Raw genomic sequence first — 21,654 nt, 5'->3', positions numbered from 1 at the left:
GCACTTTGCTTCCCAGTGGAAGCTTACTGTTTTTAGTGAATTGGCCCATGTCAAAATCAGGAATCTGGCTGGCTGCCCGATGTGAGGATTGGGCGAGGAGGAAAGGCACAGCACTGTGTCACTTGTTGCAACTGGAATTGCCCTGTGTCCCATAAATCTTACTGCTGCCAGGGAGCTACTTAACAAAACCTTTGGCCACTGTGAATAAGGTGGTCATTGTGCTACCATGTCAGCTTTCCACCATAGCTGCAGCTTTAACTACACATGGGTGCCCTCTCTCTAAAGGTGGTCTAGGACCAGAAGCATATGGGAGTGCTCAAGTGTGATTGCTTTCCCAGACTCTCATGGCTTTCTCATGGGTAGGAGGACCAGACACAAGCTCTATTCATACATCTGTCCAGTCAAGGGGTAATCAACAGTAAACAGTGCTAGTGGGGGACTCTGTTAGTCCTATTCTGCATGATCAGGTTTGGGTTGAAACCAGATGGAGAGAGTCCATGCTTAGATGTAAGAACTTGTCCGTGAAAGGAATGCTTGTGTAGTTCTTACTTGCTGTTCAGATGAGAGGGGGTGGCAGCAGTGTGATTTATAGTGAGAGCAAAACTGAACAAGTAAGGCAGACTGAGACCTGAGAATATACCTGGAACTCTACACTGGGAAAGAGAAACCCTGGCACCACAGGCTTGAACTGGACAGGAAGCAAGCACAAAAAATGGCTTTGGATAATCACAGCAGCACCAGACGTTTGTCCTGCTACCTGGCTCCTTCTCAGTAGGTTGAGTGGAGCTGCTCTAGGCCCAAGGTCAAATGATGCCTGTGGTTTCACGAGTAGGACAGAGGAGAATTAAATTATTCAGAAAAGGTGACCCCAATGCTTAAAGCAAGCAAGATCTATTTTAGCCACAACACGAAACAATGGATGAAAACTCCTTTATCCCCATTGCCCTCCCTAAGCAGGCAGAACTGTGTCAGGGTGGGTAACAAACCCCATTTCAATAAACTGAGTCCGGAGGGACTCAAGGCAGGACAGATTTTGGGTTTCATTCTTTCTACACATCTGCTCTTTTCTCCTATTGAGAATCTCTTAATTCAGAAGTCAAAGTTCTGAGGCAAGGCTCAATTCCCCAAGTGCTTAAATGTTTTCTTTCCTGCACATGGACTGTGCCCTTCCTCTATTTGCCTGAGACTTCTGTCCCTGGGGTGGGCAGCAAGCAGCACACAGAGTGTCTTGAGGGGAGCTGGGAAGTGGATGTGGGATGGTGTCTGGGATGAGGACCTGGAGGAATTGTGAGATGGAGCTTGGAGAGGGGGGGCAGTTCCAAACAGGTGAACCTGCTGTTCCTGCTGCTTCATGATCTACCTGTCCAGGATGGCCCCGGGTACTGTCTTTACGCTGCCTCCAGTAGGAACACACTGCCAGCTACCTGTCTGGGGCCACAATGCTGGCAGTGCACTCCTACCCAAGGATTCCCACCTCAGGGATGCCCTCCAGCTTTAGCAGACATTGCTCTGGGTGCTATCATGCTCCTCTTGGGATGCTGTTTTTCTGATCAAGGTCAGCTGTAAGTGTATGCCTGTACTTGGACATCCTGCAGTGGTTACTGTAACCCCAGAGCCACAGTCCCCTCTGTCTCCTGGCATCTGTGTAGCTGCATTGTTGCAGCAGCTCTTTGTAGGAGTGGGTGGGAACTGGGAAATGCAGGGCCATATTCCCGTGGCCCTGGTGGTGAAGCATGGGCTAGGTGAAAACTGCCCTCTATACTTCATGAATATTTGAATCTGTAATTAAAACAGAAGCACAAAGTATCTGGAAGATCATAATTTCACAAAGCCCAATGAGCCTGGCTTCAAAAAAGGAAAATCATGTCTCACTTACCGAATTCCTTAAACATGTCAAGGTTTGTAAAGAGAGATAATATCTTTTATTAGGCCAATTGATATAGCTGGAAAAAACACACAAGCTTTCAGGCACAGAAACACTTCTTGTATGTTTTTTCCAGCCATATCAGTTGGTCTAATAAAAAGTTATTACCTCTGCCCACAAATCTTGTTTCACTTAGTCCTTAGATCATCACAGCACAACTTGAACATGTCAGTAAGGAACGGAAAAAAGGAGAATTATTTGATACAATTTATTTAGACTTCTGAAAGTTCCTCAGCCAAACCATGAGCTGCTACTAAAGCTAAGCAGGTAGGGAGTGAAATCTCATGCCTTTAGTAATAGGTATTCTTGGAAGGCTTAAAAGTTTAGGGTTACACAGTCAATTTTCATCATGGCAAAGTATTAACAGTGTAGTTGGTGGTGTGGTACAGTTCTTTATTGTTGCAGCAGAATAAATGAATGACAATTACTTAGATTAATGAGGATGGTTGAAGATTCTGAGGAATGTGAGATACCAGAAAAAATATAAGCAAATGGACAAAGCACTGGAAAACTGAATGTTTATTTAACATATGGAGCTAAAAACAGATCTATTTACAATTAATCTATACATCTGTCCAGTCAAGAAACAGACTGGGGACGTTTTATGCAGCTCAGTGGAAATCTCTGCACAACTCATGCTTGCGAGGCACGTGTGTAATGATCGTTGTGCTTATATTTGATCCTTGGGACTGCTTCCACTTGCACTCTGGAGACCGGCTGCCCCATCTGGAAAGCAGTGTTAGAGAGCCAGAGAGAACTGGGAAGAGCATCACCAGCGATGAGGAGACTTGGCAGAAGCCTCTGTGAGGAGACAAATCTGCAAGGCTGGGATTATTTGCCTTAGTGGGAACTTAAAAAGTGTCTACGGGCAAAAAGCTGTAGAAGACGGAGTGGAAGGCTGTTCCTGACCTGCCCCACTGCACGTGGGATTAAAACCGGGTAACAGAGCACCTGCATGACGTATTGCAGCACTGCCGTCACCGGCGGTCAGGCCAAGGTTTAAGGATTGCCAGGGCGCTGGATGTTGCCGTGGCTGTCCGGAGCTCCTGGCGGGCAGTTCAGTGCCGGCTGTCTCTGCCGGGCCGCGGTCGCCGGGTGGCGGGGCGGGCTGTGCGCCGGAAGCACCGGCGGCGGCGGCGGATGGAGGCTGAGGCTGAGCCGGAGCGAGCGGAGGCGCCGCGACGGGGGGGCGTCGCCGGGGTGAGCGGGCCCGGGAAGGCCCGGCCTCTCCGAGCGCGGCGCGGGGCCTTTAGGCGCGGTCCGGGACGGGCGCGGGGCCGGGAGGGCACCCGGCGGGGAGGCGGCGTGGGCCGCCCCCGGAGTCCGCCCGCCCGGTGTGGCTGCCGTGCGCCGGCCGCCGGGTCCGAGCAGCGCCTGGCGCTGGGCCAGGAGGCGGCCGCGGGGTGAACACCTGCGACTGTGATGCCTTTGCGCCACATATGAGGGCACCGCGCCTCGCTGCGGGGCATGGCGCGACGGCACAGCCGTGCCTTGCCTTCTACCCCCTGCTCTGAAACAGCTTTTATCAGTAACCCTGTGCCCTCCGCTCTTTCGTATCTCCCCCTGTGCTCCAGATACTAAAGATGGGACGTCGAGCCCGCCAGGACCTCTTGGCAGATGAAAATCTCATCAGGAAGAATTCCCCGTCTGCTTGTCTTGGAGAGGTGGGTGTACTGTCAGGAGAACCTGTAATTTATCCTGCTGGTGACTCCAGAGGAGGAATCTTCATTTCTTTCCTGCGTGGTGTGCTCTGTCCTTTGAAGCTTGTCCTTAGAGTTGGGACCCGTGTGACTGCCTGTCCCTTTCCTGGTGTTGCCCTTTGCGTGATGTGTAGTTTTCACACAGGACCATATTCAGGGCTATGGTCTCTTATGTGTGAAGTATGGAGAGTAGTATCATACAGGACTTGGGCCCTCTCCCTCCTGTGCGTGCATACCTTCCCAATATTTTGATTCCCAGAATTAAAATATGAGCAGGCATATCATTTTGTGACCAGTTTTGCCACCATCTGTGGAAGCAAGACAGAGTACAGGTAAACAGATGCCTTACTTTTGTGCTTTGCTTTTGCTAGAGGCAGAGTACAGTATCTGATGTGGCCACTATAAAGTTTGTGTAGTGATGCTCTTTTTCCTTTCCTCCGTGCACAGGCTACAAAGGTCATGCTAGGAGCCAGCTTTGCAGCATCTGAGACTTTGTCTTGTGGGTAATAATGTGCAAACTCAGTTTCCGCTTCTCTTTGGAGGAAAACGTTTGTTCAGAATCTGTTCTATCAGTACATCTTCAAATGGTAGAAGGGGGTCTGGAACCCCTCTTTCTCAGGAGAGTGAGGCAACATCCTCTTGTATCCAGAAATATGAGAACTGTTTCTATTCACTTTCTTGCTTAGTGCTGCAGAATGCTCAAATTCTACCTGGAATTTTGCTCTTGGATGTTAGCATGGCTTCTCCACAGGCCTCTCCAGCTGGAAGGAGCACTTCTCAAGAAATGACATAGAGATTTTGCTCCTTGATATTTTCAAATGGACAAAAGTGTCATCAGAGTTCCACCTTATTGACAACAGTGATATTTGTTTAAATGAGGTGATGCTTAACTTTTTGCAGTGCCAGTCATAGTCTCCAGCATACCATATTCTTGGCTTCTTTAAATTTCAAACCCATTTTGTCCTGCCAGCCACCTTGGCTCCAAGTGTGCTTCAAGCTGCTCTGCTCAGAGCCCTAGGGCCTTCTGCCTTGGAATTGGCTACTCCCTGATCGTCCGTGCTGTGACAAAACTTTCCATTTACACTGAGTAGTTGTGTCCCAGCCATCTGTGATGAAATGGTTTGCTGAGGGGGAATAATTCCTTCGAGACCCTGGGATGCTGTTGAAAATACACTTTAATGGCTTAGCTTACAATAATGCCTCATAGAGCAGGCTTTTTCTTCTGGAGAAAGTATGCTCTTTTCTTTTAGTAGACATAATGGAGAATCATGTCCCACCTATGCATTCTCCCCTCCTCAGATGTGCTGTAGGCATTTAGGATGGAGGGAATATGGAGAAGATGTAATTTAAGAAATAGAAATAACCATGGGCCTCGTGGGCAAAAACAGTCTTAAAGAAACCAGATGGTCATTTAAGGGGGTGTAATCATTGGTTGGCCTCCAGATTAGGGTGGCTCACTGTCAGATTGTTCTCTTACTGGCACTGGCCGTCCTAGTTCATAGGCTGATTCCCTGGTTTGAAAGAGACTGGGGTGTTATGTAAGGGTACAGCTGATTGACTGTAAGTTACTGCAGTTGCGCTTGGTGTGTCTCATCACAGTCATTGTAACAGCTGGGAAAAGATCATAGGGACTCCAGTCCTTGGGCACCCCTGGAAAGGACTAAGAAATAGTTACAGTGTTCGGTTTGGCTTTTCAGCAGCAGAAGGGTGAGGCCTTCCACGCCTTACAACATTCAAATATGTTATTACTGGATCTGAACCACCAGGAAGAATTGTTTGTGTCAATAGTTTCTCTTCAGACAGGTCTTTGTTGCTAAATGTTTCTGTTAATTGAAAACCTTGGAGCTACTGGAGGAGAGACAAAATCCACTCTAAATAATCGTCAGCTTTTCCTTTGCTCAGGAATTGGAGGCTTTTCATACATGACCATATTTGATACCAAAGTGAGCATTTAATAGAACTAATATTGTTTTTTCCTTCACTGTAGATTGGAAATCACCTTTTACTTTTCTGGAAGCTTGACCTTGGCTTGCTTTTAAGTGGTGGGGTCAGCTGTTACAATGGATGTCTCACTCAGCCATCTGGTCATCTTGAAATCTCTTCAAGGAGTCTTCCCAAAAGAAATGCAAATTAAAAAACAGTCCTTTTTTTTTTGGAACTGGCAGTAGTGGAGTAGGCCTCTTGTAATTAATTTCAGCATAAGAGGTTTTATTCTTATTACTGATTTTGAAGACAAAGGGGTTTGTCTTTAACCTTTGCCATATTCACAACTTCAGTTTCGCATTCAGGATGGTGATTCTACCTATAAAGGTTCCTCAGGGTTTTAAAAATGGTTTAATTCATTTTGACTCTTTCTTTTTTAGTTCCATGCCAATCCACTCAGTTTCCCCCCAGCTCAAATTTCTGGTATGAACATACCGTTTGTGCTATTGTTTTGGTCTTCTCATGACACTGGGAAACATCCAGGAAGTCTTTTCCAGGCAGACCAGCTTGCTTGAAGGAAGCAAAAAGTACCTGTCTATCCATGTTTCAACATTTGGACTTATTATAATGAAATTCACTTTGAGGGGGAACAATTAATGTAGTTAAAAAGATCTTTGTTTTGAAGTCAATAGGCAAATCATCTGACTTGGAGCATAGATCTTATCAGGTTACTGCTGATCTCTCCTTGACCTGGGCTCCCCCTTCCAAAAGAGACTCCAAACTGTGTGTCTTTGCTCACAAATGCGTTGTTAAAACTCCCTTCTCTGGGCCCAACTCTAATGTCTTGTGCCTTGTAGCCCAATATACTTCCCTCGAGCTCTATGAAGACAGTCTGATATCTCAGTATCTTTTCAGCGCCTGTTATGTGTATGTATCTCCCACAATAATATTCTTAACTATAGCAGCAAATCTGTAATTCCTCTGCCCAGGTCTTTATTTGGCAATTCCCATTCCTGTGTGGAAGTACCTGCATTATCTTCAAATGTAGACCTCTGTCTCCTGAAGGGGCTCACAAAAGGTCACAAAGCTCACAGTCTGCCATCTGACATGCAGAGCATTCCTGCCTTTTCAGAAGTACAAGTACTAACAACACTGCTGCTATGTATTATTTCGCGAGGCAAGAAGGAACATGATTATTTGCTGTAATTGATGCATCCTCCTGCAGCAAAGGCTGTGCATGTACCTTGCCTTCAGAGCTCCTTGGCAAATTGACAGGCACTTCTTGCGCACCCAGGGGAATATGCTTCAAGTGGGAATTCCTAGAGATAAATCTGCTAGCTGCATGCCAGAACTCCAGATTTCAAACATTCATTTTCAGAGGGACAGAGGCCTTACCCATCCTCTGACTTGATGTGTTACATTTACTCATTCTGATGGTATCAAGTTTTTGACAAAATGGGAGAAACTCAAGCTGGTCATGTTATTTGTATAATGGGAGAGACAGATCATATAATGAGATCTGTTGAAGATCTTTGCTAGCCCATCCTAACAGGACTTCTGCACACTTCTGTAGAATGAAAGTCAAACCTATTTCCTGGCTCTAACATCACTGCACCCAAAAGCCTGAATGCCTGATGACATCCACCAGAAGAAGATGTTTGGCCAGGTTTGGAGCTCTCAATGAGATTGATTTGGAAAACTGAGTGGAAAAGCCTTTTTTAAAAATATATCAGCAAACTTTTCCTTTTCTGTGTCTTATCTCAATGAGAGTGAACTATTTGTTGTTCCATAAGAAATCTGTATGCAGAAATATTGTAATGTTATCCAGCTTCCACAGTCTGTTTTCTCTTCGTCCCATGGTGACAGGATTCCCTTGGGATCTTGTTCACGAGTCCCTTGGTTTCTTCCTCTTACAACCTCAATATGATTTTGCCAGCGTGTCTCTGGTGGCACTTTGTAGATCCTTTGAGTGGAGACTACTTTAATATGCAATATATCAGCCTCCAGGATGAGGGTTTTCCAGACTGTGTCGAGAGCATCTCCACACAGATACGACAAGGTCACTTTAGATCAGGGTTTTCCCACAAATCAAGTTCCCTGCTGGTTCTCTTCCCCATGTTTCACCACAGCCTGGGAAGAGGCTCTGTACTTTCAATTCTGAAAGTATGTTTTTCTCTTGTTATCTGACCTGGCATTTGTGAGCTTGCCTATGTAGCTGTGGTCCTTGGGTGATAGTTAAAAAGTGAGCATTTCTATGCTGTAAAAAATACCTTAATCAGGGTACATTCATGTGGACAGACAAAAGCTTGGGCCATCTCCACTGTACATTGGAAGGATGTTCCCACAGGTGAATTTTGCAAAGCAGCTGTCTGGACTTCTACCACCCAGTTTACAAACACTCCTGGCAGTGATTCTTTAGGCTGATATCCAGGCATCTTTTACATAGGATTCCATTATCTAACCCAAATGAATAAACAAGACAAAAAATGAATTGCTGAGGGTGAAATCCACGTGGAAGATTGCTCAAAGTAGTTATTTAAATGCTTTTCCAACATGTGTTGTCCAGCTGGATTTTCTTCTGTGCTAGAGCAAGTCTTAGACCACTCGGACTCTGTATATCCAGAGAAGCTTAGATCATGTTGGGCCCCACAGAGGCCTTTCTGCTTTTGGATGTGGGATCAAGTGAGTCCCTGGCTGATAGATACACACTTCCAACAGGTTTTTACCAGTTGGGCAAATCCGATCTCATTTGTGCTGCTCATTGATATGGATACTTTTGTGCTCCAGCTGTCCTAACCTGCATGTAGCCTCCCTCTGCTCTTGTCCTAGTAAGACTATAAGAACAGATGACAAGACAGACAGTAAGTGAACTCAGATACCAAACCACTTTAGTCAGAGATTTGCAATTGATGAACCACATGGCTTCTGTGTTCCACAGGAGAGATGAGGCAGTCCAGAAGAAAAGTCATGTGGGTTAGTGGCGTTTTTCCAGCTGTCCTATGTGTATGCCTGGTGCAGGGTCATAGGTCAATCTAGGATACCCTAGATTCTCTCCCTTGGTGATTCTGAACACTGTGATTTCTAGAATAGCATAGAGCTTACGGGGTTCTTAATTGCCTCCTTGCATTTGGTGTCTGACAACAGCGGTTTTTGCCACTGGTGGTGCTGATAGTCTGCTCATCTGAAAGGTTCTCAGCCAGTTTGCAACTTTCACAGTGATTAACAGGCTGCTTTCCTTGAGTTACTCATCTAGGCTGCTTTCCTTGAGTTACTCATCTACCCCACAACCAAGCTACTCCCCTATACTACAGTGTTAGCTAAACATCATCTGCTAAAGCAAACACTGTTCTCAGCTATGCCTGTCTTATGCTAACTGCTACAGCTCCTGCTCTCAGGGGAGGATCTGAGGTTGTCTTGAGAAATAGTAGGTCCTGAAAAAGGCTGCAGCCTACTACAGTATATAACCCCTAGTATGACTGGTCCAGCATAATTTCTGGTCTCTGGCATGGCTGGAGTGACTATCCATACAAATCTTTCAGGCATCCTACACACTTGAATAATTTGGGATTTTTCATTCTATAGGGAGAATGAACTAAGTCTGTTCTCTTCTTGCTCATGTTTCTTTTCAAGGTCTGCTACTGTCAGACCTTCCTGCCATTGCAGTCAAACATTCCTGCTTTAAGTATCACAGTTGGTTTATGCATAAATGACTGGATATAAAATGGTACAATGGTGGGATTAATTTTGTGAATAAGGTTGCAAAGCATGTACTGCAAGAAAGCCAGAAATGTCGCTCTTCAAGCTTTTTGTGCAGGCTTCCATAGTGCTTCCTTTTAACTTCTTTCTTTCTTTTTCCCTCCTGATCCTTCTAGGATGAAGACTCTGAGGAAAAGGTTGACCATGTAAGACTAGAGGCTTTCTAGGTAGATGCTGGCTCCTCTGAAGGGGACTAGTAGGACTAACGTATTATGTGTCTGGAGACTACCTTAAAAAGGTACTCTAGTATTGGAGAATAAGACAAAGTTTGCCTCAGATGCAGTGCCTTTCCTGCACCCTCTTTTCCTGTTGCTGAGAGGTTTTAATTATCTTTGTAACAGCTACTTTTATCAGCTACTGCATCTTGTTTTGAGGTCACAGATGTATATGTGGCCACTGGAAAGATGCTCTATTTTCATTTAATAGTCAGGGCAGCAATTAGTTAATAGAATACAAAACCTGACTGAGCCTAAGTTGCTGTCCAGTACGGTTAGGTTGCTCCCATAACATGAAAACTTGTCTTCAGGGATGATGAAGTCTTGCTGGTGTCCCAGAGGAGAAGGCCAGCCAGTAGTAACAAGGATGTATGCCTTTGTATTTTCTACAAGTCTTCCTTTTATTGTGCCAGGTTTGGAATGCCAGTATGTGTAGTTAATAGGATGTCATAATGCTTCTTACCAGGCTCCTTTTATACAGGGAGAAGGAATACACATATCCTTTCTCATCCTGCAGCAAAGCTAAAATACATCTCAGCATTCATTTAGCATTAGATGCTGTTCAGATCAACCTGAGAACTTCTACCTGTTTCTGTTAAAGTCTTTGGGCCTTGCACTCTTCATAATGGTGGAATGGGTGTTGCCTAATTTTTCCTGCCTTGAGTTACTCTCTGTATATGTCAGACAATTAAATCACCCTCTTCTGTACTCTTTAATTCCTCCTGCTGAAGCACCGCCCCAGTATGGATAGCATAGTAGATTCATTTGTGAAATTTAAAGCCCAGAAAAGAAACCTGTATCACCCATCTCATTAATTCTGGCCTCAGAAGGGTATAGTCATCACAAGGAGTCAAGACTATTCAAATTATCTCAGTTTTCTCTTGGTAGTGTAAGAGATGATATTGTGGGAAAGATCCACTGGGTTTATTTGGCAGTAATGGATGGTTCAGGACTATGCCCAGAGCACTTTTCCATTTATCAGGCAAAGAGACCTCCCACTGATGGGTATAGTTTTGGGGACTGGTTGCCTAAGAGAAATTTTTCCTGATAATTGATATAATTTCCTCCCCCCCTCGCTGGAACCAGTCCTTACAGTCATTTCACTGGAACTAATTCCACCTCCATAGAGTGCCCTAAGTCATTGATTCCCAAAGTCTGCTGTTGAATGCTGACTGGTCACATGCCACAGGCGCCTTCTTGCTCCTGGCTGCTAAATTTCATTAAAATAACTAAACTGATGTGACTCTTCCACATGAGCAATTGTTGTTGCAATTGTTATGCAATGGTGCCTGGCAAGGAGATTTTCCTTAGTATGAAGGGATCCCTGCTTTGAAACCCCTCTTGTTTGGATAATTCCCCTGTCCTTTATTCAGGCTTATGCTCTTAACCATCACAGTCTTACGTTATAGTATTTTTCTATTTGTAAAAACCTGTAGAAGGTATAAAACAGTTAACTGAGTGTTGAGAAATCTGACTGATCAGTAAGCTGCTTGTAATTTACAATACTACATGCTTACAAACTTCTGGTAATTGTATCATAAGTCTGTTCCAAACTGATGGTTAGTGGAACTTTATATTATAAAGTATGATCCAAATCTTGTTGCAGTATATCCCTCCCTTAGTCATTGCCTGGCCAAGCTGAAATACTTGGCTTCTTGAATCATTTGTCCGAAGTTGGCTCCTTCGTCCCCCTGATGGCTCATATAACCCTTCTCTGAACTCCCTTTGGGCTATGCTGAGTGTTACAATCTGAACTCTTCCTGGATTTGGTCCCTTTCCTCTTGCTGTGCTGAAGATAACTTTGTGGCTGCGTGAATACCAGCAAACAGCCACATCTGGGCCATTGATGTGAATGTACCTGCTGAAGTTCTGCCCTCCAGCCATCTGACTGCTCTGAAACTTGTTTTGCATCCCCTGGCAAACCACTCATCTTGGATCTGAATTTTTGCAGTTGAATCACTCGTTTGGCTGCACCTTCCAAGGCTGCCTGGGACACTTAGCCAAAGGCTGTAAGGCTGATCAATGGTATAATACAGGGTGTATCCTAATATTTCAGTTAATTTGCAGAGGCAGAATAGGCATGAGGAGTATGAACATGGCTGTGAGCCAAGATTTTGCTGGGTTCTTTTCCTGGCTTTGCCATGGATTTGCTCTGGGGCCTTTTAGAAGTCTCTCCACTAGTTTCCTTTAGTCCCTGTCTGAAAGGAGGGCTAGAGCTTTATGCAGAAGAACTGTATTGGTATTCCCTAAACACAGAATCCACAGGTTTAGATGCCTTATCTTCATAGCAAAATCCATAGCTTTTACTGGGTGCCTGCATAATATGTAGGTAATCTCAGGATGGGCTAGTGGATCTATTAGGGTGGTAAAGAGTAGCTGGAAACTGCAGTGTGTCTGAAGCTGTTCCTCTGTGGAGTTCTGACCCTGTTCTGAGAACTCTGGGAGCACGTTTCTGCACTGCTGGTGAGTGATCCTGATCCCCATCTTGTGTTTTGTAGCCTTCAGAAATGGAGTAGGGCCTTTCCTTGCCTTCGGGGACCTCCAGGGATTGAGGTGTTCATTTAGGTGTTGAAACAGCATACTTTATACGTAAAGGTTAAACCTGCCATTTCCTTTCTAAGCTGGAAAACACTGATTTTATTGTCCTCTTCCTCCTCTGAGAAAGATGTATCCAGTAATGTTTCCCACCTCCATAGAGAATATTATATATAATGACAAAACTATGAGCTGTTCTGGGTCAGAGAAGGCTCTCAGTCCTTTTTCCTGAAGCTGCTCTGCTTTGCAGATGGAACTGAAAGGATTTTGGTGCCACAGGGAAGGACTTTCTAACTGAAACAACATTTGAGTGGGAAGACATATGTTCCAGTCCCAATGAGTCCAGCTGGGACCTCATTCTCTGTTTGTGCTTTGACAGACATGCCGTAGGTAGTCTCAAGGTCCTTCATTGACTAAAACAGGGACAGCACTTGATTTCTGACTCTTATATAGGTGGATGCTGACCTCTGTGGCTCTACTTCACTCAGTGTTTTGAGTGATGACATGCTTTAAGGCAACGACTGGAAAGAGGATTTGAAGATGTGACATTTCCAGTGGGGGCAACGAAGTCCTGTAGTTTAGTTGCCAGTGCTTTTAAAACATTTGGGTAGAAAAATGGGCTGTTGCTTTTTAGTTTAAGACAACATATCAGGAACAATTGATTTCAGTGAATGTTTTTTGCAAGAATAACTATCAAAAAAAATAAGTATCTGAAATATAAAGCTATTAGTGTTCTTATGGTGCTAGGTTACCCAGTTCCATGGAGTTGATCGAGTGAGTTTATTTGCATCCAGTCATATAGTGCAGAATGATGCGGAGATCCCCTGATGAGAAGCAACCTGCACTCTACCTGAGGAGGTACCAACTTGCTTACCAGAAGGACCCAAAACAAGACCATTTCCAGACTTGAGCTGACTCACACGAATCCTGCTTGCAGGTATGTCTGCACCTGTGGTGTAGACATGGCCTGGGGCTTGATATGATCAGGGCCTTTAATCAGAGCGGTATTTTCCTGACCCAGTTCTTAGCCTCACACAGCTCCAAACTCATTCCACTGTCTGGTCTGGTCTGATCTGGATCTGTGCAGCAGCCACCCTCTAAGTGCTCTTCCCCATGTTCCCTGAAAGTTAGAAACGTGCGACCGAGGAGCCCAGTGCTGGCTGCACTCAGCTAGGTGCCTATTGGGAGACCCTATTTGTATAAAAATAATCACAATGGTTTAGGCACTGTCCTGCCTCTCTAGTTCAGAGAGTTCATGACCTGAGAAGTTATAATTGTAATGCAGTCACTTATAGCCACTTCTGTATCTACAGTTTGCATTGTAGTAAGATCTAGAGAGTGTTGGTGTGTGGCTGGAACAAAAGTTTCCCATTCCCAAAGACCTTACAGTCCAACTGCATTGTTTTTCTCTAGCATCCTGTTTTCCTCTGTGATCTTCAGCTTGTAGAGGAGCCTTCACCAGGGGCTAGCTGCATTTTGTGTACAGAACGTTGCCAGGAGTTTGCTGCCTTAGGCATGCAACTGGGAGTAGGGTGGACTGGCAGTAGATAGCTCTTGAAGCAACTGGCATTTCTGAGAACCTGGGAGTGTTCTTTGAGGCAAAATTCCTGTAGCTGTTGTGCATTGTGAATGCCCTCCCATTTGCTTGTTAGTCCTGAGCTCCATTTGTCCCTCCAGGTCCCAGAGTTTCTGTCATCTGTTTGGATTCTTGCATTGTGCTAATAAACACCCTCTGCTAAAGGGAACCAGCATCCAAGGGAGCACTGGGTTTTTTACCTGTTTCCATTATATGGGGATTACATAGGGTTTTTTTTCCAGAGGTCTTCTGGTTACTTGTAGAAATGCTGGACTCCCAGCCTGTTCCTGGGGACCTCTCATCTGGAAGTTGGCCAGATTCTCCAGGAGGAATCTCAAAAATGCAGCTGAACTTTTGTTCCCTAATTAGGCCAACTTCCCCAGTGTGAGCCCCAGCAGTGCATGGCCTGGAGCTCCCCAAGGCCTTGCACTGCCTGTGCCCCGTGCACCCCGAGTGGCTGGCCAGCAGGGCAGTTATTTTCAGCTTTCTGAGCTTATCTTGTAGCTTTTTGATGACATCTTCTGAAATAGCTTTTCTAGTCAGCCATGTTTCCCAGCCTTTCTAGTAGTATCCTCCCTGTTTGGCAACCTTGATGTGGATTAGGGACAATCTCATAAAAAATAATTTTATTAAAAACTTTTCCTTTTCCATACATATATTTCATTCTTTGAGTGCTCCTGGACCCACCTGAAGGCAACAGAAGAATAGTAGGAAGGGTGGGGGTGGATGGAAATATGTTTGACAGTATGTAGCCCAAGGTAGTAGCAAACTGTTTGAGTGATGTTCATGCCTGGAAAGGCTGGAGGGGCACTTCCCTGTAACTATGGGTTGGGAGAAGATTCTGTCGGTGACCCCTTGCTCAGAGAATCAAATTGTTGTGTGCTGATGCACTGTTTTCATGCAGGGGAGAGCAGTAACTCCTGAGACAGGTTAAGGTGCCAAATGCCACAGAGGTGACAGATTTCCTCGCAGGTGCACATATAAGCTGACTAGATAGCTGACCACTGTTCTAGGGGAGAAATTCTTGATAGCTGTTTAACAATATGAACTGCTCCTTTACCTGCTCTGATAGATGACAGAATATTCGAAGCACTTTTCCTGGCTCAATAGCACTTTCTCTAGTAAAGGAAAGTCAGTGACAATGAAGAAGGACAGTTTGTGGATGAAATGGAAATCCAGTATTTTCTACTAGGTAAGTAAGACATGCAGAAGTCCTTGGATGGTATTCATTAAAATCAGATGCACTATTTGAACCATCTGTGGACATGATAAAGAGAGCTAGCAGAAATGGGTTGTTCTTTTCTGAAAGCCCAGGCTTGCATAGATCTGGGAATTGATCCCTTTTTGATATCATATATGCTCTGAGATCAGTACAGATTGTGTTACGTGGCTGCTTGGAAGCAGTGGGGCTATTTGACTCACAGTTCCTTAATTGGCAGCAGTCAAAACTAATTCATCAGACCTGTTTGTTGAGGTTTGCTTTTCCTCAGTCAGAGGAGCCTCAGGCATCTTGCTGGAGAAGAGGAACCTTGAGACTGGCCATACTTTCTTTCCACTCCATGGTCAATACTGGATAAAAACAAGACATCTGTATATAATCTCTCAGTGTTTGTATATTGGGAAAACATAGATCCTATAGATTTTAAGAGATGTATTACATGATAGAAAAATTGTGTGTCCTCTGTTACATGCTGTCAATGTCATTTGAGTCCCTGCATCCCTGCACAGAATGCTCAGTGTTTCAAAGGAGTTGTCATGTTGATGAAGGTAAATTAATCCATATTTCCAGACCCACCTGAGAACTGAGGGACCCAACATGTCCAGAATCTGTCTCTATTGTGGTAGGTCCTAAGAGAAACTTTGTTGGACCTTTGGGATCCAGAGACACACAGGACAGCTGCTTCCATGAGGGAAGCAACATCCAAATGGCACCTTCAAAACTTCAGACATGATCTGACAAGTAACCTGGAAATTTCTGCCTTAATGAGGAAGCCAAATTAGAATTCTGCATCTGTCTGATAAGAAAGGTCCTGACTACAGATAAAGAAGAAGGTAGAGTTTCTACTTTAATACAGGAGAGATGGAATTCAGGCCAGTCATTTTTCAAAGGGAGAGATAAAACACTGATTATGGAGGTAGCATGAAAGTGTTGGTAAGGAGGGTGGCCTGAGAAATACTGGAAAAGTGCCATCACAAAAACAGTGAATCGAGTTTCTGAGAAAAAAATAAAAACTCAGACCATGGCAATTTTCCTTGAAAAAGGGGGCAATCTGCAGAAACTAAAGTAGAAGAAATCTCCTGGAGATAAATAACTGATAAAACTGAAGTAGAAAGGCAAACCACAGCAAGTAAGTGATTAATTAATGCTGTTAAACAGACTGAGCAGCAAGAGCTGAGAGAGAACACTGTTGTCAGGATCCAGTGGAATCTCAACTGTTTGAACACCAAACTGTTTGGGTGTATAGCTCAGCTTTGCATTTGGGAACATACATAAAAATCTTGCCTAAGGTATTACAGCAGGTACCAAGAAGTTCTGATCATTTAAATTCCCCAGTCTTTTTCACCAAAAAGGTGTGTTCAGGAGCACATTGGCTGCATTACAGAGGAACAAGGTCCTCTGTTTCTGCTCTGATCCCTCAGGGGTTGACATTTGTCCCACTTTCTGCCTCAAGCTCTTGGTTGCAGCTGCAGAGTCCCTGCCTGGTACCATATTATGGCAATGCACGACATTGCATTCTCAGTTGTAAATTATGCTGAGGTTTTGGAAATGTGAAAGTATATGAAGGTAAGTTTATTTACTTGACAAAAGTGCATGTGGCATGTGACCTTATTACAGCACTTTCCAGGCAACTAACAAAGAAAAGCTATTTATCCTCAGCTGACAGTTAACATTGCCTTTCCTGTTGCTAGTGCTCCTGTAGGCAATTCAGAAAGAATTACCTGATTTATTGCAAGAGAAATAAAAGACCTGTAGGTATGTGTGAGGTGTTTGTCAGGACCTGAGAGACATTCAGGGTTGCCTGGTGTGTATGATCAATGGGAACACGTTAAAACGTTGGCAAGACATTGGAATCAAACCCCTAGATGCCATGGAGTCATGCCCTGTGCAAAGGCTGGAGCAGTCATTCTCATCACCCTCTGATCTGGTGTGCCCCACTTGAGATATCTTTGACCTTAAGGCTAGTTTTGATGAGGAGGAAATTAAATTGCAAGTGCATTTGAATGTCCAGGAAATGCTACATTTTCCCTCAGCCTTATGGCCCAGGATCTTTGGTGCAATTTGTGTGTCTCTGTGCACCTTTGCGAGGAGTTGAGGCTGTGTGTTGGAAACATGGCTTGCTGGCTATTGGAGGGATAGTGTGAGGAGAGAGGGGTTGTTTGCATGGGAAGGGTCTGTGTGGGAGGGAGTGTGTTTTTGAGGTAGGGGTGTGTGTAATGGGAATAGGGATGTTTATGTGGGCATGCACACCCATATGTGGTGTGTTTTCCCCCTTTTTCCTGGGCTCTGGGTGTGTCCAGATCAACTGAATTCAAAATGCTCCTTTTTTGGCACTGTAGCCTCTTCTCTGGTTTGGCATCTTAAGAATCTGGGGGAATCATTTAAAGATCAGAAAACTCCATTCACTTGGGCCCCTGAAGGCTTCACATTCTGTGACATGGTCATTCCAGTCGACTGAGCTCTGTCCCCTACGGATGAGCCCATATAAGGAGGCTGTTTCCTGCATTTCACGCTCCCTGCCTGTCCCTCTGCCCTCCTGTGCTCCCTTTGCTGAAGAAAGTTGGTATTTTGGGACTGCAGCTCCTGCCTCATTCCTGCTCCCTGTTTATTTTTGGAGGATGACTATTTTTGCTCCTATCAGGGAGCTATGCAGGGTCATGCTCCCTCCCTGCAGCAGGCAGCGGCTGCCCCTGGCAGGGTCTCCTAATTTCCCACACTCACAAACAATGCTTCTACTTCAAGAAATAAACATGGGAGACCCCTACCATCAGGCCATCATGGGCTAGCTCAACCCCTTCCTCGTGTGTGGCAAGAGGTGGTTTGGCTTTGACTCAGGGTTGACTCCACTACACATGCGGAGTTCTCTCTGAAGTCTAAAATCCTCAGGAGTCATCCCACTCATTCACTTTCTTAATAAAAGCTGTGGGAGCCATCTGTCCCCTTGCCATTCCTTTGCAGTTACCATTTTTTTTTTCTGTTTTGGGACATCTTTTACCTAATCATCCTTTCTCATGATGGTCCCTTCACTGGTCCTTGTAATCTATCATCCCTCACTGGGCACCATCAATTGGGAGCTATATAAACTGGGCTCACCTTGCCTCTCTGCTTTCACCACTGCCTGTCATGCCGAACACTGAAGTCACTGCTGTACAAGGTGCCTCAGGCTGAGGGAACTGAATCCAAAACTGTAAAGGCAACGGGCAGCTCCTAAATGGTGGGAATTCATTTGAAAATTCCCATCATAAGCTCCAAGCTGAATTCCTGTTTTCTCTTGCCATGTGGCAGAGTACCACACAAGGCAATGCAAGAAAATAGCAGGGAGTGTCTTTAAGCTCCAGATGAACTTCCCCTTTAGATATCAGTGGTGGCAGTGGTGGGATTCATCCCAACTAACTTTGGAAGTGTTTGATATGGCTCACTGCATCTGAACTTGGCATCTATTCTCCTATTCTAGGCAGTGGACAAAAGCATACTTTTTAGTAACAATTCCTCATCTAAAACAAGATGTCTAAAACATGCTGTCTGGTACCCTAGGAAAGTTGTAACATAATACCTCCCACTGATATGTGGGCAACAGTAAGGAACAAGTTCCCAGTGAACCCTATTTTGCCAGGAGAGCACATCCTCTGTGGATCAGTCAAAGGCACACAGACCTGAAATTTGTCAAGATGCTGATTAGAGTGATACAACTTTTGCTTACAGTGATGCTTAAAAACCTGTCCTGTAATATATGTCCTCCTTTTATTTTATGAATAATCAGCATTTTAAACACTATCTCTCCATCTATCTATTATTTGGTAAAGTATTACATTAGTATGTGTGGACCTGGTGTCTCAACTGGCTTGACTTCGCCTTGACTGGAGCTGTCTGTAATGTGTCTCTTCTCTTTATTAAAGGGTCCACCACCTAAACCTCCACGCCGGCAAGGAGGCTGGGCAGATGATCCTGTACTGGCACCTATCAAGTGAGTCCTCATCTCTTTCCTTATTAAGAGGGGCTTAGGTGTGGATTAAGTGAACATCACTAGCTGGACTTTGCTGTCAGAGATATTGGAAGAGTTTTTGTGGGTCTTTTATGTGGCCTCTGTCTCCAATACCAATGTAGCTCCTTCAAGCTGTTTGAATTATTGCTCTTGCTTGGTTCCATTGGTTAATTGACTTAGTGAATCTCAGAACTGTGTACATGTCACTGTTTGCCATAGGCAGTGTGTTCCTTACCTGGTACAGTACCTGGAAGGAGTCAAGAACATAATAAGCATGTTAAATGCAGGAGCTGAGGTGGGGGGGTTTGACTGGTTCCATTCTTTCCAAGAGAGTGACACATGACAGCGCCCCACTGACAAGAGTGCAATGAACACATCTGGATTTAGTGATCAGCCTTGACAGTAAAGGTGAAATTTGTCAATGTTTATGTGTGTATGGGGTTATGGTATAATGGAGATGGATAGAAATGGTCATCAAGAAGAGATGGGAGGAAAAAAGTATACAAATTGTAGAGTATATGTTGAGAAGCCTAATGCTTATGAAGGACACCTAAGGCAAAGGAAATATCTGCACATGGTTTATAGAATAGGTATGAAAACTAAAGGACAGTTCAGACTGGGAGGAGATGACTTGCTTTCAAACCATTTGTTGTTTTCCAAGCTATGAAATTACACTGATGTTGTATTTCATATTCACAGAGCTGAAGGGCTCAGCCATGGAGTGGTGTGAGGTTGCTTGTGTACTTAAAGGCCTTTAATAAGAGTGTATATGCCTTAATATATACTTTGGAGGCACTCTGATTTATGAAAAGTTATGTATTTTCTTTTTTGGAACTCTGAGAATGGATGAAGACATCCAGAAACCTGTTATACAGTCACTGTTTCTTGGGAGGTGAGAAAGGTGGTCTGTATTCTGGGATAGCCTTTCTGAAAAACAGTACTTTTCTGCGAAAATTGTCACTGTGTTTGTCTCTGAAAAATAAATAATCTGGAGACTGAAATAAAGCAAAGGAATAAAGATTTCAGTCTGAACTCCTGTTCCTCTCCAGTTTAACCCTGATAATGGTTATTTTTCATAGGCTGGCTGCAGCTAGAAGTTGCCATTGCAAGGTTGAATCCACCTCAGGGTAGTAAAAAAGTGCCACCAATGATCCTGGATCTTTGTAGGACCAAGCAGAAGCTTTATGGAAATGTGACAGCAGAGAACAAAGGTGAATTTCATTGTTCAGGAATAATAAGTTATGTAACTGTTGGCTAGGCAAAGGACTGGACTGGAGGTAATACATATTCAGGGTTGTGTCTAATGTGCCCTGAAGGACAGTGTACAGGTTCCTAATGTAACAGCACTGTACCATGTGCTACTTTACTATGTTTTCCATTGTTTGGCATTAGCCTTATTAGCCTTATCCAGTAGATTTGCAGCAGTGGCTATCAGTGGTGCTTCCCCAGATCTCAACTGCATGGTTTACAGACATTGTAGGTGTCTGGAGTAAATGCTTCTATGATGTTGGATGCAATTCAGCTGAAGAAGCAGAACGGGAGATTCTGTAGGGTCGTAGGGTTGTAGACCTTTATGCCTGTGAGACTCTGCACAATGGGACACGAGATCAAGATGTGCCCCTTGCTCTGTCATGCGTATGATACTGTGTCATATCTAAGTGTTCTTTTCATTTGTATTCAGAGTTTTTATTGAACAAATTTTATGGAGGAGAAGTTTGTTCTGACTTCTTCAGTCATATGAGGTACGAGGATTTTGTACAACTAGTTCCCCTGTCTTTCCTTCAGTTGTGTATTCTCCCAAAGCTGATCTCTCTTCTTCTCTCCCTTAAAAAAGTCTGAGATGCTGGCCTGTAGGGCTGTCTTTGTGACATATCCCAGGGTAAAGCCTTCATGTGAAAAGTCTGAGTCATCGGCTGATGTCATACCAATGTTGCTGTAGCTGTGTTGTTTCTGTTTTCTCAGGCTCTATCTCCCCACAGCTTTTCAACCAATTTGACTCAGTTTGGAAGCCCATCAAGTTAACTTGCTCCAATTTCACTAGTGTAGATGTAGTTAGAATAACATGCTTCTGTTGATACATCTGATGTAGGTTTAAGCACTTTTATGCCAGTGTAACAGAGCCTGGACTTGGGAATTTTTCTGTTAGAAGTAATTAGATTTTCAGAACTGACAATGTTAAAATCTGATTTTTTTTGTTTACTTAGAAAGGAAGGATGAGCAGAGTGGGTACAGTTAGATTTTCTGTGTTGTGTAAAATACATTGTGAGTCAGATACGATACTGCAGCCACTTGTGCAATGATTTTGTAGCCATTTATGTGTTATTCTCTCTCCATTTGAAGTCTTAGCTTTTAGTTCTGTTTCTGACAGATTCAGCCAGTTGCCACTGCATGTGTTGCTTTTCCTGCAGGGATACTTTTCTGCTGCATTTCTAGTTCAGAGTCTTACCAATGTGAAATGATCACTTAAAAATGTTTTTTTTTTTTGTTTCCATTCGGCACATGTTAGAGAATGTAGCTTGCAACCTGTTTTTCTGTTTTTCTACCTTTCCTTCTCCCTGTTCATCCCTTACCTGCCCAGGTCTTGTCATGCTTAGGTAACCTCCAAATCTTCTCACCATCTTGCCGATTATTTCCATCAGACTGCTGCTCTCTCAGACTTTTGCAAGGTAGAAAGTTGAGGAGGGCCCTTAAAGTTTTCCAACCTATAATTATTTTTTAAATTAATTATCACAGATTGTGTGCAAGTGAGATAAAGTGTTTTATCATGAGTACCCATAGCATTTACAAGTGTTAGATATTTAAATTGCTGAGAACTATCAAAATG

The 21,654-nt window shown here is 44.1% G+C and overlaps 1 protein-coding gene across 3 annotated transcripts in view; it reads left to right on the top strand.

Moving 5' to 3' along the window:
* The first annotated feature begins 2,944 nt into the window (after window positions 1-2,944).
* The window catches only part of IFT43 (intraflagellar transport 43), a 43,177-nt gene continuing 24,467 nt past the window's right edge, over window positions 2,945-21,654 (top strand). Inside the window, exons 1-4 of one of the 3 annotated variants that reach the window (XM_051806411.1) lie at window positions 2,945-3,124; window positions 3,499-3,588; window positions 9,420-9,449; window positions 18,745-18,812. In XM_051806411.1, coding sequence (XP_051662371.1) covers window positions 3,065-3,124; window positions 3,499-3,588; window positions 9,420-9,449; window positions 18,745-18,812 — 248 coding nt within the window. In that variant the 5' untranslated portion in view covers window positions 2,945-3,064. The remainder of the gene's footprint in view (window positions 3,125-3,498; window positions 3,589-9,419; window positions 9,450-18,744; window positions 18,813-21,654) is intronic. The other 2 variants (XM_051806413.1, XM_051806414.1) reach the window with 2 other exon arrangements.

This window comes from Manacus candei, unplaced genomic scaffold (assembly GCF_025592945.1).
Source record: "Manacus candei isolate 608988 ecotype Guabito, Panama unplaced genomic scaffold, ASM2559294v1 h1tg000067l, whole genome shotgun sequence".
NCBI classification, from domain to species: domain Eukaryota; kingdom Metazoa; phylum Chordata; class Aves; order Passeriformes; family Pipridae; genus Manacus; species Manacus candei.
This window is presented reverse-complemented; position numbering and strand designations above follow the sequence as displayed.